Genomic DNA, 24,177 nt, shown 5'->3' on the forward strand with positions numbered 1-24,177 from the left:
CAGAATTTCTGTCATCAGAAATGGCGATGGGTCGTGGAGGGAAGCGGTCTGGCCCTGCCACATGGGATGGCGCCCAGTAACCACATGGTCTCTGAGCCGCGTCTGCCGCCAGGTGTCAGAGGGCAGGACGCTCTGCACCCACTGGCAGCAGCATCTTCGTAACTGGGGCGGGGGCCTCAGAGGGTGGCCGGGATGGCCTCCAAGGCAGCCCTCCCCCAGGGCCCTGCCGCCAGCAAAGCTCTGGCTCTTCAGTGCTGTGGGCAAGTCGGCAGACGCCCTGGTCCCTCCTGCACGTCTGGCCAGGGAGGCGAGTGCTCTGGGCAACGCAGGCTTGTGACAAGGACGTTCACTGGGGACGTGCAGGCGGGCACGCTGCAGCAGTAGTTGCTGTCTTCATGACGTCAGCCCAGCTCTGCTTGCATTTGGACTCGTCATCCTGAGGCCGCTGAGTCGACGGGCGGATGTCTCGGCTTCGGTGAGATTGACAGCGGTTTTAACGCCGGCAGATTTGCTGTTTGGTGTGCCCAGGACTCCAGGCCTGCAGGCACACGTTTCCGGGTTATGTTCCAGAGCTTTCTCGCATTCCCTTGCCTGTCGTGGGCGCATCTGAGGACGGTGGGGGGTGCGGCCGGAAAGCGCAGCTGGCGCCCGACTTCGTGCCTGCCGCTCTGAAGCTGTGATGGCACGACCGCCACGCACGGGCACATGCTGCGTGCGCACGCAGTGCTGGCAGCAGGGACCCCAGCGAACTGCCCCGAGCTTGGAGGGAAGGTTCTACTAGGCTGGGGGGTGCAGGAGACGCGCCAGAAAAGTCAGTCAGCATGTAAAACGGCAGGTGTGCTGTCGTGCGGGAAATGGGGGAGAGGGGTAGGCGAGCCTGGGTGGCGTCTGCGCAAACCCGAAGGAAGCCCTGCGCAACGCTGGGCGGAGAGCCTCGGGCAGGGGAAAGGGCAGCACAGACCCCGGGGCCGGGCAGTCCTGTTAGGGTGCAGGGCGGCTAGAGGCCGATGACTCTGGGGATGGGCGGGCCGAGGGCAGAGCAGGGAGGAGGTCCACGTGCAGCGCGGGCGTGTGTGCCAGGGAGGCGGGAGCGATGCGGCAGGAAGTGGCCTCTGCCAGGCGTAGTCCGGAGGCAGAGCCAGCAAGCTTTGCTGACGGCCTTGGTGTGCGGAGTGAGCGGGAGATGTGCGGGTCCTTCCAGGACGTGGCTGCTGCCGTCTGCCACGTGGGGACCGGGAGCGGTGGGTCCTGGGGAGGCGGAGCCAGGTCCGGGTGTGCAGGCACCTGGGGGAGGCTGCCACAGGCATTGGGACCAAGTCTTCTGTCTTTGGGAGAGAGCAGAGCAGCAGGTCGACAGCCGAGGCTGGACGGGTCACCGTGGGACCCAGGTGACTGAGGGAGGGAAGACTGAGTTTTGAGCCAGGCAGCCCCAGCTCAGGCCGGAGAGGGGCGGGGGAGCCCTTGGAGGAGACGGGGCGAGGGCAGCCTGACAGGAGGCCACAGTATTCTCAGGGCCAGGAAGAGGGGCGGAGAGCAGCCAGGCGGGCACAGCAGCCCAGCCCGGTCTGTGAGCCTGGGAGTAGGGCGGGGTCCGGTAGCTCGGAGGGGTCTGGGGAGGGAGCCGAAGCCCACGCCTAGCCTCGCCGGAGCTGCTGGTGAGAGGACTCGCAGGCATTTATCTAAGAGGGAAAGGAGAGGGGTCCGTGGAGGGAGCTGGGAGGAAGGAGGGCCTGTGCGTACACTGAGGACAGACGGGCGCTGGTGATGCGGGACCCACCACGTTGCCACCGCAGTGTCCCTGGGCAGACGGCAGACTCGGGGTTCAGAGCAGCTACATCCCTGGCTGTGGGTGCAGTGGGCTCTACCAGGGTGCCCGGAGAGGCGGGGCCGGTACAGGGGGGAGGAGTCAGAGCTCACCAGCTTCTAGATTGTTCCCTCACTGCTCTGGTACGGCTCCGCGCTGTGTGCTGTACAGTTTCCAGATCTGCACCTTGAAAAAAATCACATCTCTGTAGAGATGTTGACTCTCTATGTATACTCGTTAATAGTGACAAAAACTGGAAACAGTGCCTGTCTTCAGTAGGGGGGCAGGCGGGTGCATTGTGGTGGAGACTTGCAATGTTTTACATCCATTAAAAAATGTTAGATTCTGAAGCCTATTGCTTTGGGAGTTCTCCATTGTAGTTTTAAGGGAAAAGGGCAGAGATGTTTATATAATTTTTCAAAACAACTTAAATATCTCTCTTCATATGTGTGGATACATGGTTATAGGAACGTGGAAAAAGTTAGACGTGGAGAAAATTAAGGAGAAATACTGTAATTTGTTTAGCAGGGTAGGGATGGGGCATAGATAAAGCAAAGAAAAGCGAAATGGTGTGTGTCATACCTGTTTAGGTAACACACCTGTGCATAATGTAGAGCTGAGTGAGAGGTGTGCTCCCCAGATGTTGGTGACGATGGTATCGGGGGTGCAATTCTAGCTGATTTTTTTAGTGCTTTTGTATATTTAAGTCTTTGTGTGGAAAACGGATATTTTTTATGTGATAAAAATCTAAATGAAAAGATTTGCTCTGTAGAAATAATGCAGCTGATACTGTGGCGTTCTAACAGTCGGCCTGGCTGGCTACTGACGTTCAAGTGCATTTCAGTGCTGGGTGGTGACGGGCGGTGGTCAAGGCCACCAGCCTGGGGAGGCCCAGCCTGAGGTGTAAGCGTTGGCGTTTTCGTTTTCATTGCAACAGATGCACATCGATTCTCACGAAGCCCTCGGAGTGTTGAATACTTTGTTTGAGATCCTGGCCCCTTCCTCCCTCCGGCCCGTGGACATGCTTTTACGGAGTATGTTCGTCACTCCAGATACAATGGTGAGTTTCCCGCCTCACGGTGGCATCTCAGATTCAGCACTCTGTGGTCAACCTGCTGGGGCCAGGTGGGGCCTGAGAACTGGCACTTCCAACAGGTGCCCAGTGGCGCCTGTGCTGACTGTCGAGGACCGCACTTTGACAGCCTGTGACCCAGAGATCTATTGGTAGAATGGTAAACAGGGCGACCTTCATTCGTGAAGGCAGCAGTCAGGAGAAGCGGAATCCTCTTTGTTCTTGACCTGTAACTGGTCTGTTTCTTTCTTGTAGGCGTCCGTGAGCACCGTTCAGCTCTGGATCTCGGGAATCCTGGCCATTCTGAGGGTTCTGATTTCCCAGTCGACCGAAGAGATCGTTCTTTCTCGGGTCCAGGAGCTCTCCTTCTCGCCATACTTACTCTCCTGTCCAGCAATTAATAAGTTAAGAGACGGGGAGAGTGGTTCAGGCCCGGAGGAGCTCAGCGAAGGCAGGCAGGCGAAGAGTTTGCCAGAGGAAACTTTTTCAAGGTATGCTCCAGGCCTGACCCTCCCAGCAGTCCTTTGCAGGCGGCAGGGGTACTGCCGTCTCCTGAGCGAGGAAAGCGACGTGCAGAGGCCGGGGGCTCAGTCCGGGTGGTTTAAAGAGTCCACGTGTTGTGCGTTATTCACACTTTTTAAATTAAATTTATCGGGGTGACAGTGTTTAATAAGACGGGACGTTTCCAGTGTACGGCACTAACGCGCCAGCTGTACGCTGCATCGTGCGCTCCCGCTCTCACTGCAGCCTCCCTCCGCCCCCATGCCCTTGGCCCCTCGGACCCTCTTCAGCCCCCCCCCGGTCAGCGGCAGACTGTTGTCTGCGTAACGTCCACCCACACTTTTCCTTGCTGCGTCTCCTGCTTACATTTTTGCACGTCCACCGCACACACGCCCTCCGTGCTGTCTCCCCCCTCCGCAGGTTTCTCCTGCAGCTGGTCGGCATTCTCTTGGAGGACATTGTCACAAAGCAGCTGAGAGTGGAAGTGAGTGAGCAGCAGCACACCTTCTACTGCCAGGAGCTGGGCACGCTGCTCATGTGCCTCATCCACATCTTCAAGTCCGGTAGGTGCGCCGGCCAGCACCCCAGCCAGCCCCCCGGCCAGCCCCCCATAGGGGCTGCGCCACAGAGTGCGACTTTGAAAATGTTCATTGGTGATACGCGTAACCCCCAGGGCTTCCTTCTGGTAAATACTAGGGTGGCCACAATGTTTTCGAAGGACAGTGAGCCCAAGAGAGACGTCGCAGGAGGCCAGCCGTGCATCAAGCATAGGCAGAGACCAGTCTGTGTCAGGACAGTTAGCAGCGAGTGTTTTCTAGAAGAAAGCTGTGCTTTGACAGAATGAGTGAGAAGCCGGAGACTGTTTGCGGGGTGCAGGCACGTCCTCCTGTCTGCAGGAAGGCGCAGGGCCGCTCCAGCCTCCAGCAGAGGCGGGGCAGAGAAGGCGCCGTCCAGAGAGACGCAAAGCGAAACGCGCAAAGGGAAATGCGGCGCGGCTTTCGGCCGTCGCCCTGGCGGGACCTGCGACGGTAGAGTCGTCCTGGCGTGGCCCAAGGCCCGTGGAAGGAGGCGTCACCTTCCCGGCTTTATTGGGAACCGTGGTCACACAGTCATGATGTAAGTGTGATTTGATTTTTCACTTTCAGAGTCACCGTATGAATAAAACATTGAGGGCACTTACTCGATTATGACTTCAGAACAGAACGAACATGTTTTCAGTTCTGAGAAATGTAAAAAAGAAAACTGTCCAACTTAGTTTGGGAAATGCAAGCCGGAAGACCAGGCAGAGGGACAGCAGGGGCACGAATGTCCTCACCTCGCGTTGTCAAGGTTAGGTGATAAAATTTACATTGACAGGCAGAAAGTACTCTGGGAGGCAGCCGCACAGAACTGATGTGTCGCTTGCATTGGAAACAGGCAGCCTGAGTGCGTGTGCCCTCTCCTGTCGGGACGGGTCAGTGTGTCGGCAGCTTCCGTGGCAGGGCTGGTGACCCACCTTGAGCCGGCACAGGGGGAGCCCTGGCGGGGCCGCGGTGCCGGGAGTAGCCACGCGTGGCTGCCCTGGGGCCACGCCAGTGCGCGGCCTCGTGTTTCCACACCGCAGCTCTCATTTCTGGATCACTCGTTCCTTGGTGGCCTCTTCCCCCCGACAGAAAGGATGGCCTCCGGCCGCCTGTGCTCCCAGTCCCTGCATGAGTCCTACAAGTGACCTGTGGGCCCCTGCGTGTTCTGGCCAGGGGAGAGATGGGGCAGCACTCCTCTGGTTGGGGGCTGCTCCCCGTGGCGAGGGAGGGGGAATGTACAGAACCACTGCACGCAGTAAAAGCTCGTTGAGTGGGAGTTTGGGGAGCTTACCAGGACGAGACACACAGGGTGGCCGTCGCCTTAAGATGGCACTTAAAACTGGAAGCCCCTCCGTGTTGTTGGATTTCGAAATCATATGTAGGTCCTACTTGAATATAAGTTAAAACACACACGGAGTACATGACCTTAGAGCAAGAGGTAGTTACTATTTTCAGCCATCAGCCGCCGCCATGCAGGGCCCTGGGTGGGTGGCCAGTGGAGCCGCCGTGGTTCTTGCCTGCGTGGCGCATACAGCCCTGGCGGGAAGGACAGTTCAGGGACATCTAGTCACTAGTCTTCATATTTCCCGTGAGGGAAACAAATAGTGTAGTGACAGACCAGAAGGGTGGGTAGGTGGGGGCAGGCTTTCCGGAGGTGACCGCAGACCTAGGCCTGCACAGGGAAAGTGTCGTCTTCAGTGCTGGGCGCCGGGGAGTCTGGAGGACCTGGGTTATGGGCCCAGGGGCCGGAGAAGGAGGCGTCTTCGTGGCTGCTTCGTTTGCCTGCCCACGCCCTGGCATGGACAGGGCTGGAGTCTCATTTTGGTAACGGATTTGGTAACGGACTTCGGTTTCAAGCCCTGTGGGTTACTGATGTTGAACGCGCACTGTTTGTTTGAAGATTGTTTGATACCTCACTGACCCCCTGAGTTTGAAGAGGAGAAAGTGACGATGCCAATGTCGTAAGCGTGATGGGCCCTTTGTGGTGTGTCGGTCATTTAAATACTTGGCCATCCGACCCAAGGTGGACGCCAGTTCCCTCTAAGGAATGTCTCCCACCTTCTTTGGGTGAGCCATGGTGGCTCTCAGTGCCTTTCTAACTGTTCACTAACCCATCGCTCTAACTTCTCTTCCTTTCATTTCTGTGAAACCAGGGGTGGTGTTTTGAGTCCGCTGGGTGCTGTCCAGCCTCACAGTGTGGCAGGCTCTGTGTCCGGACCGCTTTGACTGCCTCTGGCCTCATGTGGCTGCTGGGCACTTGAAATGTGGCTTGTGTGATTGAGAGGCTACTTTTATTTTGATTTAATTCCATTAAATTAAATTCGAGCAACCGCTCATGGCTGGTGGCCGCCGTGGTAGGACAGGTCTGCTGAGAGCCTGTGGCTGGGCCTTGGGGGCCATGGGCTTTGCTGCTGGTATCTTTGAACATTGTTCAGTTGGTCCAGTGTGTCTAAGTAAGGCGTGTGTGTGCGTGCGTGTGTTAACCTAGCTCTGTCTCCTCGTTTATTTTGACTACATTTCTTTTAAAGACACCAGGGGGCAGAATTACTTTGGTTTTGACATTTGAAATAAATCATATTTTACTTCTATATAAATAAAGTATAGTTGGTAATTGTTATTTTTGCATTGCTTAAACAGAGATGATGAATTTCACTCCACTGAAAATTGAAACTGAATTTGTCCATTTCAGGTATTCTTTCTCAAAATGCGACTAGTCTGAATAACGGCCTTGACCTCTAGCTTTCTGCCATCCTCCTATTGGGGGAGGGGATGGGAATCCCAAAGTTGCCTATTTCAGTTCGCTCCAGTGTAAACAGAATGGCCAAGGAAGACACCTGGCCTCCAGCTGACCAAGCCTGGGGACCCAGTGCCCGTCCGCTCCTCCGAGCCGGCCCAGTTAGAACTGGCGGTGGGCCCGCGGCCCAGGGCTGCGACTGTCCGTTGCTTTGTTGCCAGCATGGCTGGGTTGAAGCTCTCGGCCTGTGGCCAGGATGAGGCTTCCTAACTGCGCACTGTGACTCCTGAGTCCACATCGTGAGCCCTTCCCCACCGCCATCCAGATACTCACTGGTCAAGGGCAGCAGTGGGTGACAGCCGTTCCTGACCCTCCCTGGGGCGGGAGCAGCTGCGGTGCATGTGCCGCACGCTCGCTCCTTCGTAGGCCGGGCTGGAAGGCTCCTGCCGGGACTTCCAGAGGGGGCCGTGCTCCCGCCTGGTGTGGGCCGAAGTGGGAACACTGGGAGGAAGAGAACATGGCTCTTTCTACAGTAAAAATTGACCTCGATTCAGAGTCAGGTGTGGGCAGAGGTCAGGGCCGCTCATGGTCATAGTGCCAGGAACCGTGGTGTTCTCGCGTGGGCACAGGCCGCCTTTCACAGTGTCACCCCTGAGCAGCCTGAGAAGGACTCGGAAGTACTTCTCCCTTGTCACTGATGAGGGAGCCGAGGTGCGGAGAGGTCATGTGGCAGAAACCAAGGACGAAAACCCAAGGCTGCTTGCTGCCCACGTTCTTGCTAATACTGCAGTGTTGCATCTTGGGTTGACGCTGGGAAGGGTGGCCGGCCCATGCACAGCACTTCCGGTGGGCCTGGGCGCCGTGGGCAGTGCACTTAGAGCCGGATCATCGCACAGGTAGCAGACGCAGAGAGCGGGGAGGCGTGCGCCTCTGGGCGGCGGCGTTGGCAAGAACCCAGGCCTGCTGTGCCCGGGCCTGAGCCCTGCCCTCTCCGGCCGGCCTGCAGGGGCGCTCTGCTCCGAGCCCTGCTTCGCCTCCCCCTCGGTGCTGCCTCTCAGCGCCAGCGCGGGCCTGGGCCAGGCTCCTCCGCGCACCGCCTTCCATCTGTCTGCCTGCCGCAACGCGCCCTCCGCTCCTTGTCACCGCCCTGGGCCCCGGCCCCCTTCTCTTCTCCCAGGTCACCGGGCTGCCATCGGACGCTGTGTGCCGTGGGCCCGCCTTTCTGTCTGTCGATGACCCTTGTTTGCGAGCCTGGGAGGGGCCCCCAGGAGGCGTCTTCTGATCCCTCAGGTACTCACTCTGCCTGTGTTGGTTCCAGTCCTGGTGGCCACCGTGACAGGTCGCAGCAGTCAGTGGCTCACACATCACGATTTGTTTGTAGTCTCCGCGGGGTCCGGGCCCAGGCCTCTCCGTGGGTGCTGCGTCCTGGCCGCCAGCACCTCTTGCCTCTCAGGTCAGGGAGAGGAACTGGAAGGTAGACGAGACTTCATGTCCTTGGACTGAAGGTGACCCGCCATTTTTGTTAGAGCTTCTCTCGTGACGACTTGCTGCAGCCCCATCCCCTTCCAGGAGTTGGGGCCTGGTCCCCCAGTGGGTCCCTGCTTCCCAGCAGCAGCTCTGAACTGGGGGGTGGGAGGGGCGCACAGATTTTGGTGGGCTGGTGGCCAGCGCTGATGAAGCTACAGGGATGAAAACTGGGAGCTCCCAGGGTGACTGAGGTCAGAGGAGGACAAGGCAGGTGTCACGGCAGGATTAGCAGTCACTGCAGAGTGGGCCGTTTGCTGAGAGGGCCCGGGGTGGGCTGAGGGTGGGGCTCCCTAGAGCCTTTGCCAGCCCTCATCTGTCCCATAGCACCTCCAAGTCCACTTCCCCCCAGGAGCCCACCCCAGGCTCTGCAGAGAGAAGACGGAGCCTCCCCTCTGGTGGGTGCTCAGTCCTTCCTCCTGCCGCCTCAGGGTTGGCGTCATCCTGACAGGTCTTCCCCCGACAAAGACACGGAGCCACTGGGTTCTGACTGTGGTTCCCTGGTCCTTGTTCAGTAAAACTCACATTCATGGCCCGTCACTCCCCATGCTCCTGGCCTGGCTCCGGTGTCCCCCCACCCCCAGGCCGACCTGCCTCCTCATGGTACCCAGCGGCCCCGCAAAGAGCCCTCGTGGTGGCAGAGGGCACAGAGAAGGACCAGGCCAGGGCGGGGCCGGAGGTCGGCGACATCGACCGTGAAGCAACTGGAGAGAAACCTGGAAATGGGGGCTGGAGACCACGGAACTGGGAAGCTTCTCATTGCTTTGTTTCTGATCCGTCATGCTTTTATTAGGTCACTTGTCACAGTTACAGGTCACAGGTGTGGCCAGTCACGACGTAGTAAGGAAAAAGTCCAGAGTCTGTTTTCGCCAGTTTTAGAACTCTTTCATGTTGGGATCTCTTGAAATTTAACTCAGAAATAAGATTTCGACTCCCCAGCAGTGATGCCAGGAAACCCAAGATAAGGGGACAAGAGCCCGTGGCCAGCCCCCACCACCTGCCGTGCGGTGCAGCCTGTGGGTCTGTGCTTCCCTGGGGTGAGGGCCCGGTGCGAAGCCAGGGCCGGGTGGCGGGAGTGGCCTGTCCAGCCGATCCCGTGTCTGCCCAAGGGAGTGTCCAGCCGAAACCCTCCAGCCCCAGAGGGGGCTGTTCCAGACCCCAAGGGGGACACCGTGGACAGGCCCGCGGGCTGAGTGCCACTGGGTCCGATGCTGACCGTGTGGCTGCCCCGCCCCCGGACGCCTTGAGGTGGGCGCGGGGGCCTCTGGGCACCGGCATGGGCACGCGTCGGGGCCGCGTGAGTGCAGTCGTCGCTGCCCCTCCGTTCCCAGCGAGCCGCGCAGCTCTCGGCCGTGGCAGGCATGTGGTGCCGCGAGGGCCCCCCGGCCCCCCGTGTGCGAGCGCAGGCCAGAGCCATGTGCGTCACTCGGTAGCATCTCCTCGCAGCTCCTGCGCTGGACCGCAGTGAGCCCCAGAGACTTCCCCGTAACCGTTTTGCTTTGGGTTTGTTTCTAGGAATGTTCCGGAGAATCACAGCGGCCGCCTCTAGACTCCTCACCGCTGACGGCGCCGACGGCAGTTTCTACAGCCTGGAGAGCTTGAACGCGCGCGTGCGCTCCATGGCCCCCACACACCCGGCCCTCGTGCTGCTCTGGTGCCAGATCCTGCTGCTCGTCAGCCACACCGACTACCGCTGGTGGGCCGAGGTGCAGCAGACCCCCAAGTACGTCCCCGTGCCCCTGGGTGGGGCGCTCGCCTCTCCGCGGCTCGAGGTCTGGTCGGGCCTCGGGCTTCGCGGCGACCCCGCCGCCTCTGAGCCTCCCTCTCACGGACAGTGCTGCGGGGCTAGCGTGTGGTCCGGCGGGGCTCAGAACCGGCGCTGCTGTTCACGCGCGGTTCGTCGGCACGCTCTCTGGCATGGCCCACCTCGTGGCTCGTTCCTGCCATCCCGTGGCCCTCCTGCTGGGCTCTTGTCCTCAAATTGGTTCCAGAGCGAGACGTTGCAATGTCTGAACTCCTTTGTAAGTTAAATGTGGTTCTGGTTATTCTTGGACAATGGAAGAATTACGTAGCGGCGTTTCACAACTGCTTGAAAATACCTTATTTTTTTATCATTCAGAAGACTTCTGAAGTATCTGGTTGTGGGTGGTCCTTTTGCAACAAGTTGTAAGCCTCAGTTTCTAGGCACTCTCGTTCAGACGTTTGTACGCGTGTGGAAATAAAAGCTGAGACACCCAGCTCTCCCCCGCGGGGCCTCTGCAGTGGTTCTGGAAGGCTCACGGGCCCATGGCGAGGAGAGAAAGCTCTGGAAATGAGAGGTTGCAGGGCCGCAGGGTGGGAGGTCAGCTCCTTTGTGCTCTGCAGGGGAGACTAAGCTGTGTGTGGCTGTGGGAACCTCACTCCCGGACGGCCCCGCATCAGCAGGGTTATTAGATGGCGCTCTGGGTTACATTAGGGGGTCTGAAAGGAAGAGTGGCGGCCTTGCCGACCCTCAGATCACGGGAATGTTCTCCCATGGCTTTTTCTGGAACTTTCATACCTTTACTTTTTACCATTTCAAGTCGAATTTATGAATGACACACGTAAGGATAAAGATCCATTTTTCCCCTATGCAGACCTTTCTCTCAGTGTTGTTTGTTAGAAAGGCTGCTCCTTGTTCAGTCACGGCGGCACCTTTTCTCACAAATCGGCCGAGCGTGTGCGCGTGGCCCTGTGTGGGCTCCGCCACTTCCCTCCGTTGACGTCGTCCCATCGGTGCCGTCGCTGCTCGCCGCTCCACTGCAGAGCGAAGCCCAGGCCGCCCGGAGGCGTCGCGCTTTGTTCTCAAAACGTCCGGGTTCCTTTAGGTTCTTTATGTGTCTGTGTCTGTATTTTAGAATCGGGTTCTAGAATGTCTAACAGGCAAAAGCTTGCAGGGGTTTAGGTTGGAATCACGGCGATTCGGGAGGTGAATTTGGAGACAATTGCCGTCTTAACGATACCGAGTCTCCTGATTTGAGCGTGGTCTATCTCTGCTTATCTAGGTCTTCTTTAATTTGCCATGACAACGTCTTGTACTTTTTTAGTGTGCAAGTATTCTACGTACTTTATAAATTGGTCTGAGCGTTTCATGTTTAGGAATGCAGTTTGGAATGGTACTTTTAAAAATACCTCACCCCCCCATAGCACGTTGGCGGTCTGTGGAAACACAGTGGCTTTGGTGGCCGGACCTCATCCTGAGAGCTTGCCGAACACCCTAGCAGTCTCGCCGTCCCGCGGGCTCCTCGGGGCTCCCCACGGGCGCGGGCACGTCGTCTGTGGGCAGAGACCCTTCCCTTCGCCTCCTCCAGCCCGCGCGCCTCTCGCGCCTCTGCCCGGCCGGGCCCTGCAGTGCAGGTCGCTGTGCCGTCTGTGCTTCCGCTGGGCTCCCGCAGTGTCCGAGCTTGGAGGGCGACTCCGTGTTCAGTGGGCAGGACAGATGGACTTTGCCTTTTGACGGCAAGTAAGACACAGAAGCTGCAGAGGTGTTGGGAGTGCCAAGCGTTTCACTGGACTTCTTAAACTGATCTAGTCCTTGGACCTAAATGCTTGAAAAACGCAGACAGCCCTGAGAGCCGGCAGTGTCAGAGGCCGCGTGCGCCCCCTCTGTGCCTGGGCGCGTGGTCCGTGGGGCGTCTCCCATGCCGGGGCGGGCGGGGTGCGCGGAGGAGCCCCTCCCTGGCCTCCGGCCCACCGTGCCGCGCCTGCCCGTCCTGCCACACGCGCCTTCGCTTCCTCCTTCGCTTCCTCCTCTCGCGTCGGTCGGAGCCGACCGCCTCCGTGTCCTCCATCACCGTGGGGGCATCCCCGCCCGCACCGCCCCTGCTTCCCCGGCCTGTGTGCCTTGGCTCACCCGCGTGTCATATCAGAGACCGCGGGGTCTGGGGAGTGTGTCATCTGAGTCGGAGGTAGAAATGCTGAACTAGATGGTCAGTGTTCAAAAGAAAGGAACCCAAACGGAGTGTGGCCTGGGACTCGGAGGGGCCCCCTCCAGCTCTGCAGGCAAACCACAGCTTTTCGTAAATGCACCTGGTTTACTCTATGGTGGTTTTTCTTGACTGTACCTAACTCAGTTTCCCTTTTTATAACATTTTGTGTTATTCCCCTCTCTTTTACTGAAAAAAAATTTGTGGATTCTCTAACTTACCTGTACTTAAATTTTATAAAAATATAATGCCTTAATGGTAACACAAAGCACATGGATGAGCATCTTCGCACTCCCTCCCCCCGTCAGGAGGGAAACCCCCCGTGCATGCGTCCCGGCCTCAGAGTCCGCGCTCGGCGCGGTTCCCCAGCCGCGTGCTGCAGAGGGCGAGCGCCTCTGTGCTTCTAGAAGGTGATAAAAGCGGGTTATCGGGAGCAGGAGGCACGGACACAGCACCGTTTCACGTGTGGGCTCACCGGGCCTCGGTCTGTTCCATCCTTACGGGAGGTCTGTACCCCGCTTCCGGCCACAGGTCGGGGAGCACGGCTCGCTGGGTACAGGCCACCACAGCAGCATCCGCTCTCGTCTGCATCTTATTTTCAGAGCCGTGTCATCATAGGCTTATGATTTGCTTTTCATCTGTCCCACCTTTGTGGCCTATTAGGGTCCTACGCAGGCCGCAGCACGACGGGGTGCGGTGTGGCGGTCACTGCCATCACCCATTCGGAGGCCTGCAGGTGCAGCCATTTTGAGCTTGGGACGTTTGTTCTCCGCTGGTGTCTGCATACATCTGTCTGAAGTCTTGGGGGCTTGCCTTGCTCCCAGTGGGGACTGGATCTGGGTTGACAGCAGACCTCAGTGCCCGATGCTGACGTTTGAGCCGGAAGCCCTGCCCTTCTCTTCCGGAGGCTGTTCCCCATGCCTGTCCTGTTGCAGGCACAGACTGCAGCCTGGAAGCGAGGCACGTCGGGGCTGGCAGGAAGGCTGGCTGAGGCGGGAAGGGAGGGTCTTCTGTCAGGTTTTAACTGACACGTAGTTTGCAGTTCAGTCACGCACCCTTGTGCCGAATGTAGTCAGTCAGCGTCGCACTGGACCCGGGATCCGGAGTGGTGCTGTCACCTCAGAGAATGTCTTCGTGTCCCTTGTCAGTCACCCCCTCGCCCGCCCCTGCCTGGGAACACTGACCCGCGTCTGTCCTGATGTCGAGCCTGTCGAGAACGCCATGGTGCCGCGCGTGTGAGCAGTTCCTCGTGGCTGCCGAGTGTGTCACCGTGTGCTTGTCCCTTCAGCTGGTGAGGAACAGATAGATGAGTGGTAGCTTTGAAAACTTATGAATCTGTAGAATTTTGTATGCCAGTTCCAAACCCTGAGGCATTACGGGAAACGCTGACACATATCCAGATATTCTCGTCCTGATGTGACCTCTGTCTCCCTCAGCCTTCACGGAGATGCACAGGCTCTCCAGGGGGATGATGTCGTCCTGTGTCAGACCCAGAAGTCAGGGGCAGTGCGCGAGTGTGACAGAGACCGTGTTTTAAGTGTTGGGGCTGGAATCAAGAGTCTCAAAGTTTATAATTCTCGTCTACTTAGAAAGAAAACGACAAAGTGAGAAGAAATGAAATAACCTACTTCATAGTGGGGGGTTGATTTCGTAGAAATGCTTTTAAGTGGTTTCCATAACAGCGTGTACGCTGTGGGCATGTCTAGAGTTGAAGCGTTGCGTCGGTAATCGAGTAGTAAGATGGGGCGTGTGAAGGTCTCTGGCAGCCAACAGCTTTCATGCAGACTAAAATCGGGGTTCCAGAAGCAGCTGCTGCGTTATGACGGCCAGTGACGGCCCTGAAATGGGACACACAGCTTCACATGCATTTTGCCTTTGAGCCAAGAATGTTCATTCCCCGCCTGTAAAGTCCTGTTTTCTTCAGATCTCCATACGTGGTTTGTTATAGTTGAGAAGTCAGTAACTGAGAGTACACAGTACACATCCTGATGTGGCGATGTTTAAAATAACCTAAGCGTAATCCCCTTCAGTGTTATGAAAGTGAGCTTGCTGGCCGCTGCCCCAGAATCAATGTCGCTGCATCTCTTGCTCCTTCTAGAAGACGCAGCCTGTCCAGCAGGAAGTCGCTCAGCCCTCCTGCGTCTGGAGAGGAGGAGGACTCCGCCCCAGCGCCCAGACCCGGAGTGTGCAACAGAGAGATCGTTCGGCGGGGCGCCCTCATCCTCTTCTGCGATTACGTCGTAAGTGCAAAATGCAAGCGGTGGCGGAGAGTGGGGGCGGGGAGCACCCCGCGTACTCGGGGCTCTGCAGGCTGCCTCAAGCCAGGCTGCCGCAGCCCGCCACTCCATCAGGACGAAATGCAGAATTAGTGTTTCTTCCTGCTCTGACGTGAAACAAGAAAGCATACAGCCGTTTGGCCACGGCATTTTGTTTGTAAAAGGCTGTCTGTCATTCAGCGGTCACTTGTCCAGCACACGTGGAATGACCGCTCTGTGCTGTTCATAGTGCCGGGCAGTTTTGTTGTACCGATGGAAGCAAAGGAATGACAATGACAATAAAATGAGGCTGCGAGTATTGTCGAAGGGTTCTAATTAAAGCATTTTTTTAATCTCTGGTAAAGGTGTTAGGTGTTCATTACAGTATTTTAAATTACATTACAATTCGAATGCCGTTCTTTTTTAAAAAAACTTATCAAGCTTTTGACCATAAAACTAGCATCACACGTTTAACATAGAAAGTTTGTAAAAATCAAGTTAGTAAACAGAAGAAAATAAAGTTTCCTGGAATTATATTACTCAGAGTTCCCGTTGTCACATTTTTACTGGGATCTAGTGCTTTTTCCATACCGATATAAAAAAAAGTGCGTTTCTTTGGTAAAAGATGGCGGCCCCCGGGCGGGCACTGGTGTGCGTCCGGGCAGGGGAGCGCGCGGGCTTCCTCCGCTGCACCAGTGCCTGTAGCTTCTTGTTCCGATAGTTGATTAATGCTCACTTTTTGCATTACGTTCTTGATGTTGAAATAGTTTCCTTATTTTACTTTTGAGAAACAATATAATTATATTGTTTCTGTATTTCACAGAAATGTGAGAAGAATGTTAATTTTATAAGTTAATATTATCAGGTAATCCAACATTGGAAAATATTAATTGTTAACTAGGTGATATATTTTGGAATCAGGATTTTCATTGAAACTGTGACAGTAATAAATAATTTTTTTCCAATGACCTGTCACGACTGGAGAAGGAGACCCTGGAGAACACCCCTCAGTGGCGGGGGCAGGGCGGCCATGGGCGGAGCGTCTCCGCTCCACGCCAGCCACCTGTAGGGGCGGCCGCCACACTTACTGCTCCTGGGGCCCTTCAGTCATGCCAGCTGTGGCAGGTCCCTGATGCCTCCCCCACAGCCCAGGACCTGCTTACCAGGCCGTTGGCTGGTGTCCCTTGGAGCTGGACTACTGGCTCCCATTTCCCCCATGGGGCATGCTTGGAGCACCACGGCCACGGTGTGTGGCTGGAGGCGACAGCCTCCGTAGAGTGCCTTCCGGCCACGCCCATTTCCGGAGGTCGGACACCAGCCGTGGTCAGTGCGGATGGTACTGGGCTGCTGCTAGCTCCTTCCTGCCGCTCTGGCCGTTCCTGTCTGTTCCCTGCTGGTCCACCTGGAAGTGAGTCTGATCGTCTTTTCCCTCAGTGTCAGAACCTGCACGACTCGGAGCACCTGACGTGGCTCGTCGTGAACCACATTCAGGACCTGGTCGCCCTGTCGCACGAGCCTCCTGTGCAGGACTTCATCAGCGCCGTCCACCGCAACTCCGCCGCCAGCGGCCTCTTCATCCAGGCCATCCAGTCTCGCTGCGAAGACCTGTCACCCGTAAGTGTCCCGCTGCCAGCAGCTGTCAGGCAGCTCGCTCGCCGAGAGGTAGAGCCCTGAGTTTTTTAACCGCTGGTTTCCAGTTGGCAAATACTCTTTCCTTCTGTCGACGCCAGCCCACCACCCTGAAGAAAACGCTTCAGTGCCTGGAAGGGATCCACCTCAGCCAGTCGGGCGCCGTGCTAACGCTGTACGTGGACAAGCTTTTGCGTACTCCGTTCCGCGCGCTGGCTCGCATGGTTGACACCCTTGCTTGTCGCCGGGTAGAAATGCTTTTGGCTGCAAATTTACAGGTACTGAAAAAAACACTGATACTGGTTTTTATTGAAAACTTAGCAAAGCAAGCCAAATAGTTGGCTGCGTCTTTCCTCCACGGCGTAGTCTCCGTGTGGGCACTAAGAGAAACACATCCAGTGCATATAAACGGGTCATTGCCCATGTGTCCAGGACGGGGACTTGGTTCCCTCGTCCGATCTGCCTGTGCCACTCACTATAGGCCGTACACGTCCGTTTATCCTTTGCGAATGAGTGCGGGGTTATTTCATGCGTTACCGATCTCCTGGTGTGCTCTCGCTTACTTTAGAGCAGCATGGCCCAGCTGCCCGTGGAAGAGCTCAACAGAATCCAGGAGTACCTTCAGAGCAGCGGCCTGGCCCAGAGGTAATGCCGGAACCCGCCTTCCTTGCTTTTGGAGGCGAAGACTTAGATTCATAAGGGAATAAGTTCACAGGACGAGAGGTCAATGTGCGTTAGAGATGGCTTTACTGCAGAGGGCCTTCCAGAATGCCTTCCTATGTTAAAAAAAACTCGGATCTCACTTTATAAAAAGTCACCACTGGCTGGCAGAGTCACTGTGCTGCGTCAGGCGGAGCCGTGCCCGTTCTCCTGCTGGCCGTGCGAGGGGCAGCGCGTGCTCGCTGTGCCGCCGTTCACCGTCCTGTGAAGAACGGGAACGTGACGTATCAGCTCATCTCCGCGGGATCGGCGCGTAGGCGCTAACTGCCAAGTGAGAGTTGGCAGATCTGAAGGACGTTACTGATTTTTGGCATGTAAAAGTCAGGTCCACATCTTGTTAAATTTTGTTTCTTTATAGGTATTTATTGCCTAATTTTATTTGCAAAGTCTTCAGAGATCTTTATCAGAAATCGTGACATCCGTTCTATATTTCCATGACTGCAAAGTAAATTGAGACGCTTTTAACCTTTTTCGTTCACGGGGGTGGACGGGGGGTGGTGGTGGCACGTGTGAGAAAAAACACAATTACATGCCGTGACTTCAGCTTTAATGGGGAGAGGGCGCTGTGCGGAGGGCAGGCCCTGCTGGAGTGACTTCTCAGCCCGGCCGAGTCATGTTGTTATTTGCATTATGGAGCTGTCACTCTCGTAGCACATGGTGGGAGGTCGCACTATTGTATTGCTTGACCCCGGGCTCAGTATTCAGCCCAGACGCAGAAGGTTATAACATCTTGTACCAGATGCAGAGATTCTTTTATGAAATGACTTATACCATAAGTTGGCATAAGTTCTGTCTCGTTGGAGGATTAAGCGGGAGATGTTTTTGCACTTAGATCTTAGAATAGATGATCTTCTTTGCATTTCCAAAGAATGCTTTTATTGGTTGCTGTTCCATGTGTTGCCTGTTGTAGTGTTTGAGTGTAAATGGAATTTCTGGAAAGTCTTTATGGGGTGTGAACAGTGTTGTTAGAGGTGAGCTGGGGCCTGCACCGCTCTGTGGCCTGTCCACGTGTCAGTGAGGAGGAGCTCCGCAGGGGGCGCCAGTCACGGCCCCCCTCGCTGTCAGAAGCCGCCTGCTCTTCCTCCTGTGAGGCTGGGCCCTAACTGTCCACGTGTGATTGGATTCCAGACACCAGAGGCTCTATTCGCTGCTGGACAGGCTTCGTCTTGCCACTGCACCAGGGTCTCCTGGCCCTTCTCCTCCGGTCACGTCCCACCCACTGGATGGGGACGGCTCCTTGGCCGTGGAGACAGTGAGTCCGGACAAAGTAAGTGTCTAGCGTGTCTGTGTATGACACAGGGGCCCGGCGGGCCAGCGAGCACCTCGGTCTGCCTGAAGCAGATCCAGAGAGTGCAGCCGGGTGCCTCAGGTGGCAGAACGGCGTCGTGCTTGGCGCAGCCCCAGAGGGCTCCTGGCCTGCTCTTTCCTTGTTGGCGATGGCCAGAGTCACGTCACAGACAGGAGGCCTGAGGGCCAGCCCGGGGGTTAGCAGGGGGCGCGTGGTGAGAAACGGTGCTAACTAGGGGCTCTCATGGCGGGGTGGGGATGTCAGGGCACCTGGCGGGGATCAGTGTGACGGGGGGCCATCGCCTTCAGGTCCATGCCCGCTTGGCCTGGCTCCTCCTCACGCGTGCTGAGCTCCTGCATGCTGACTCCCCACAAGGACTCGCCTCTTACACCTCAGAGCTGGGGGCCAGTGGGGCCCTTGGTACTCTACTTTCCTGGAGAGAGTTCAGTTTAAACATGAACTTGGATTTCAGAAGCCAACAGTCGAGGCATAGAGTAGCATAAGTTCATTGTTGGCCCTGGAGAGAGAGGGGCAGACCAGCCACCCCAACAGGAGGTGATGGGTGCTGTGCCAGACAAGGGACAGACAGGGTGAGGGCATAGAGAGGGGGACCTGCCCCCCTTTGTGCTGTAACCGAGCTCGAAGGACAGTGAGACACCCGACAGGTGAAGGAGGGAAGGGGCAGGCGTCCCGACAGCCCCGGCAAGTTCAGAGAGCCTTCGTAGCAGTTCCCGGGGTGTGGCGAGCGGTGCGCGTGGCTGGCCGGAGTCCAGCCCTGCCGGACTGTACGCAGAGCCAGGGAGGCCGCCGGGCCTCGGTCTGGTACCGTAGGTTGCCAGGTAGTGGAGAAGGACACGTCGCGCTCCCAGTGGCCTCGAAGGCCCTCAGAAGCCTGCCCCAGCGCACGCCATCGTCTGCCCTTCCCTCCTTCCAGGACTGGTACGTCCGCCTCGTCAGATCCCAGTGCTGGACCAGGTCAGACTCCGCGCTGCTGGAGGGGGCGGAGCTGGTGGATCGGCTCCCCCCGGAGGACATGGGCGCATTCATGACGAACCCGGTATGGTGGGAGTGCGGGGCGCTGGGGGCTCCCCACCTTTCCCGCGTTGCCTACGCATGTCGATTTCTTTTGTCGTTACGCAACCTACGTAGGGTGTGTGCCGCTCACGCAGCTGTCTTAGTGGCGGGGACTCCAGTCCAGGCAGCGCAGGGCATAGTTCAGTCACATGATAGTCCAGGAGGCAAATTGTGTTTAATTCAGCTTTTCATGCATGTGAAAAAAATTGATTCCTTAGTTACAGTTCTAATTGCTCGTTCTTGTGGGCCTGAGGAGAGGTACTGGAATGTGCCAGAGCACGTGATTTAACACTCTCCAACGGCACTCTGGAAATTGATCTCCAGCTAGCCCCAGCCTAGCTGTTGCGAGGGCCACGCCCCTCACTTTATGTATTGGGGCCCCTCCCCCCACTACCTGTGGTGGGGTCTCCCACTTCCTCACTAGGTGTCATGAGCTCCCCCATGCCCACTCCCGATGTCATGCGAAGCTTCCGTGGCCTTGTCCGTAGCTCTCAGGCAAATCCTGTGAGGAATGGAGCCCCCCGCCTTTCTGCGTTGTCCAGCCACAGCCTTAACGGGCTCCTTCTTAGACCCACTGGGATGAGCAGCCAACTAAACTGTTAGGTTTTTTAGCACCGTCTTGATATGTATCAAGCGGGAAAGAAAAAGCCACAGGGACCTGGGGTTTGGCAAGGTGGCTGCAGGGAGGGGGCGGGGCAGCAAAGGCTGGGCCAGGTGTGGCTGGAAAGAGGCTCAGGGAAGGCCACACAGCAGTGCGCTCCTAAGCGCTGGTTCTCTGTCCGGTTAAAGTGAGTGCTCCGTTGAGAAAAGCAGGAGACTTGGTCCGAAATCAGTTTGCTAAAATCATCTTAAGATCCATTCAGTGAAAGCTGGTTTGTTTAATGATCAATTAATTGAATTTTCCAAATTCGGTGATTAGACTTCCAATGACATTTAAAGGTTTCGGCTATAACAGAAAGGTTCAGTTTTGATCATTGATGATGACATATATTTTTCTGAGTATTAACTAAATGAAGATTGGCTTTCTACCTGAAAATTAGCCAAAAAAATCCTTGAATGGTTTAAAAAGTTGGCCAAATACAATACAAATCAATGTCATATGAAATACTACTTTTCCACCTAAAATTGCAGCATTTACGTGGTACTTGGATATATTTGAGCTGCTTTTGAACCTGGCTTATCTTCCTTAAGCTTTGGGAATGTCAGGTATTTCACTGATTTCTTGGATAGCATATCAGCTCCGTTTTATATTTTTATCAAAATTTCGTCATACTAAAATTTTTATTTCAAGCAAATCTGAAGACATAAAAAAATTAAAATATTTCTTTGAAATTAAAGCACCCAAAAGGAACCAGAAATATACTTCACTACATGTGTTTAATGGAGTTATTTATTTCTGATAGAAGCAGAATATTCTTAATTTTTTTTACGGCATAAAAATTCGTGTTGTGTTAGAAATGTTTGCATCGACCTTCCTTCTGCTGCGTTTTTCTCGCCTCGTTGAAAGCTTGTGCGTGTTGATGCCCCAGGAGTTCAACGTGAGCCTGTTGGCCCCGTGCCTGGGTCTGGGCATGCGGGAAATTTCCGGAGGCCAGAAGAGTCCCCTCTTCGAAGCCGCTCGTGTGGCGACTCTAGACCGTGTGACCAGCGTGGTTCAGCAGCTGCCTGCTGTCCATCAAGTGCTCCAGCCCTTCCTGCCTGCGGAGCCCACCACCTACTGGAGCAAGTTGAGCGATCTGTTCGGTAATTAAAACAAAAACATCTCCCATTTTTAAAAAATGCTGCGGAGCCAGTACCGCGCTGTGCACTGAGCAAGCATACAACAAATGCCGTTGCTCTGATTGACGGAGAACATTACTGAGGTCACCGAGAAATGGCCTTGGGGTCCCTAGCTCTGCATGTCTCCGGTATGTGTGCCGCCAAACACAGCCCAGGCTCCGCGCCTGCAGAGCGCGCACAGCTCGGTGAGTGCACACGGGTGCTTCCGAGGGGCAGGGCCCCGACTCCCGTCAGACTGTTGGGAAGGGGCCCGGCCTCCTTCCAGAGGCCATGAGCCTCCGCGCGAGTCCCATCGACTCACAGAGGTCTCCGTTCCAGGTGATGCTGCGTGGTACTGCAAGCTGACCACACTGGCCCGGGCCCTGGCCCAGTACCTGCTGGTGTTCCCCAAGCTGCCCGGCCACCTGCGCCTTCCTCCTGAGAAGGAGAGGGACACTGTGAAGTTCGTGGTCACGACCCTCGAGGTAATGGGCAGCTTGAACTTGGCATTTCTGTGTGCAGGACGAGGTGCTTCCTGTGCGTCACCTTACTCGGGTCTCACTACATCCAAGAGGTGGACCATTGTTCCCACACTGCAGATGAGGGGGGCCGGGGCCTGCGCAGTTCTGTGAACTGCCCGGGTTCCCCCAGCCAAGACGTAGCCGCCCTGGCATTCGCACCCCGGCCGGCTGGCTGCAGAACCTAGGCTCACATTCGGCCTCCGCGACCACAGCAGAGGCCAGGCCGGGGGGTGCGGGCGCTGAGGGACAAGGGCGGCCAGATCGAGGCGGGCATTCTGGCGCGGGGCCCTGGGCACTGCGGGGAGTGGGCGGTCAGGACCAAACGGAAGGCAGTGGCGGTGGCGTCCCGTCCCGCTGGGAGGGCAGGGTTGTCAAGGCCTGCCGGCCTCTCGCGTCTCAGCCAGTTCCCTGCCAGCTGGGAGCTGTCCTCCTCCTGACCCGCGACAGGAGGGAAGCGTGGGTCCAAGCCCCTGACGCGGACCTTCCCCTTCAGGCGCTGTCGTGGCGTGTGATCCACGAGCGCGTCCCGCTGAGTCTGGACCTCCAGGCCGGCCTCGACTGCTGCTGCCTGGCCCTGCAGCTGCCCGGCCTCTGGAGCGCGCTGTCCTCCCCGGAGATGGTGACCCACGCCTGCTCCCTCATCCACTGCGTCCGCTTCATCCTGGAAGCCAGTGAGTCCAAGACCTCGGTGGGCGTCTGTCCTCTGTCACTGGGGCCAGCAGTCGGTTCCGCAGGTCTAGTCGGAGACCTTCTGTGCCGCTTGTGTGCCAGGTGCTCAGTGGGGACTTGGGATGAGAAGGCGGGTACAAACGTGGGTGCTGCCCTCACCTCAGCGCCTTGGCGTCCGCACTGGGGTTTAACTCGAACTTACGTTTGTGGCCGTTTCGTTTAGAGTTTAGAGTCCTAGCTTTCATAAAAGAATAGTTTTAATTTTATGACTCTGAATTCTAGTCCTAGTCGACTGTTTTCATGCTTTTATTCCTAAATGATTATAAGATTAATGAGATTACATTTAAAAGATTGTTTTCGGTTGTAATCAAAATGCTTATTTCTAGACCGTATTGTAATACTAATATATTGTAAAGTAAAAGTGAGTTATTCTTCTCAAGAGACAGCGTCCTCAACAAGGATTGTTAGCCAAATTTTTTTTTTAATTAGACACTGTAGTTTACATGTTGAGGGTGTTTTGAAGTTTCATTGTTTAAATCGCTTTCGTCTGTGCGTTGTAGTCAGCTTGGAAACGATCCAGGGAGTCATTTTTCAAAGCCAAGCTTGGGGTTGTGGGGGTGCTTTTAGCAGCAGTGAACCATGAGCCACTTGGGAAAACCGCCAGGGTTGGAGGTGGCACCAGGGAATATGGGAGCACCTGGCAGTCCGAATGGCAGAGCCCAGCTCCTCGTGCATTTCACGTCGACCCAGACGCCGATGCCCAAGTCGGCTGTTGAAAATTGACTCTTAGGATGCCTGGGCCTCGTTTGACCCAGTCTGCCACTTCAAAACGTTATGAGGCATAAATGTGAAAATGCAAATAAAAAGGAATGGTCGATGTGTTTGGAATTTGTCTGTTCTGTTCTGATTTTAGTCGTGGTGCAACCTGGGGACCAGCTGCTCAGTCCAGAAAGACGGACAGACACCCCGAAGGCGGCCAGAGAGGACGGGGTGGACTCGCCCACCCAAAGTAAGTCTCAAGACCCGTTTTCTCACCTGTTTCTTTGGGGCTCGAACGTCACTCACAGAAGACGTTGAAAGTGGTGAACGCGGGCTCTTGAAAGCTGACTTCGCTGTGTCCTGGTGCTCATCCCCAAATCGAAGGGCGATTTGGAAACATTGCCAGGCACTGCTCTTTCCTCCATCTGCACCTCTGCCCCCTGCATCTGGCTCACTTCAGCAGGCCCCCCAGACTTAGAGGGGACGTCATGCTCCTAGGGAGGCCCTCCTCTCTTCTGGCCTGGCAGCTTCGCCCATCTGTCACCTCAGACTCTGGCCTTGTGGGGGCAGGAAGTGTGTCTTCCTTCTGTTTTCACTACCGTAAACAATCGAGAAATGTTTGTTGAGTAACGAATGAACAGACAAATCCTAAGGGACTTGAAGCCGGAAGGAACAGCCCGTGAGTGTCAGCCATCTATTTTGGTGGCTTTTTAAGTGAAATCCCTGCTCTTCCTAGGAAAACAGAAAGTCCACATGCCATTCATTTAGACCCGTTCTAGCGGCACGCAGGACCTCGGCTCCGCACGTGCTTTCTCCTGGTTCAGGCGTCATTCTCTGAAGATGGTGGTGAAGGAGAGTGGGAGGAAGGCTTGGCTGGTGATTCCTTGTCACCAGGGTCCCCAGGTTCTGGGGTCAGGCGGCTCTGAGCTGTGTGTCCTTGGGCAACTCATCCTTGGCATGCTGGAGTCCTGTCCGGGCACCTCCAGCTTAAGAAACATGCCTTTTCATCACAAGTATGTGAATACTTCCTATCGATTGTTTTTCGTAGTTTTTTTTTTTCTTTTTGCCAGCTTTTGTGCAGCTCCAGGTTTTCCTGTCGTTAGTAGTAAGCGTAGTTTTCCTTCCTGTTACCTGCTCAAGGTTTCGTAGCTGCGCAGCCACCCAGAGGCAGTGGCATGTCCTTACACAGCCGAGCTCTCCTCTCTGCTTATCGCGAAACCGTGCTGCTGCCAGCCCCCCTTTGTGATTTCGTGGTTTCTCGTTGACACCCGAGGGGTGTGCAGACTCACCCTCTGACTGCGGGGCCTTAGCAGGGTGCTGCCCCTGTGCTCCTGCAGGGCGGATGTGAGAAGTGCCAGCCTT

At 56.1% G+C, this 24,177-nt stretch overlaps 1 protein-coding gene across 3 annotated transcripts in view; it reads left to right on the plus strand.

Moving 5' to 3' along the window:
• The window catches only part of HTT (huntingtin), a 116,645-nt gene that overhangs the window by 70,289 nt on the left and 22,179 nt on the right, over positions 1 to 24,177 (plus strand). For all 3 annotated transcript variants that reach the window (XM_036227435.1, XM_016159198.2, XM_036227436.1), the window contains 14 exons: positions 2,742 to 2,864; positions 3,132 to 3,367; positions 3,798 to 3,940; positions 9,714 to 9,921; positions 14,241 to 14,382; positions 15,832 to 16,011; positions 16,128 to 16,304; positions 16,595 to 16,671; positions 17,875 to 18,013; positions 18,969 to 19,091; positions 20,638 to 20,851; positions 21,206 to 21,351; positions 21,881 to 22,058; positions 22,970 to 23,065. In XM_036227435.1, coding sequence (XP_036083328.1) covers positions 2,742 to 2,864; positions 3,132 to 3,367; positions 3,798 to 3,940; positions 9,714 to 9,921; positions 14,241 to 14,382; positions 15,832 to 16,011; positions 16,128 to 16,304; positions 16,595 to 16,671; positions 17,875 to 18,013; positions 18,969 to 19,091; positions 20,638 to 20,851; positions 21,206 to 21,351; positions 21,881 to 22,058; positions 22,970 to 23,065 — 2,182 coding nt within the window. The remainder of the gene's footprint in view (positions 1 to 2,741; positions 2,865 to 3,131; positions 3,368 to 3,797; positions 3,941 to 9,713; positions 9,922 to 14,240; positions 14,383 to 15,831; positions 16,012 to 16,127; positions 16,305 to 16,594; positions 16,672 to 17,874; positions 18,014 to 18,968; positions 19,092 to 20,637; positions 20,852 to 21,205; positions 21,352 to 21,880; positions 22,059 to 22,969; positions 23,066 to 24,177) is intronic.

The sequence above is a fragment of the Rousettus aegyptiacus genome, unplaced genomic scaffold, assembly GCF_014176215.1.
Source record: "Rousettus aegyptiacus isolate mRouAeg1 unplaced genomic scaffold, mRouAeg1.p scaffold_m13_p_10, whole genome shotgun sequence".
NCBI lineage: Eukaryota > Metazoa > Chordata > Mammalia > Chiroptera > Pteropodidae > Rousettus > Rousettus aegyptiacus.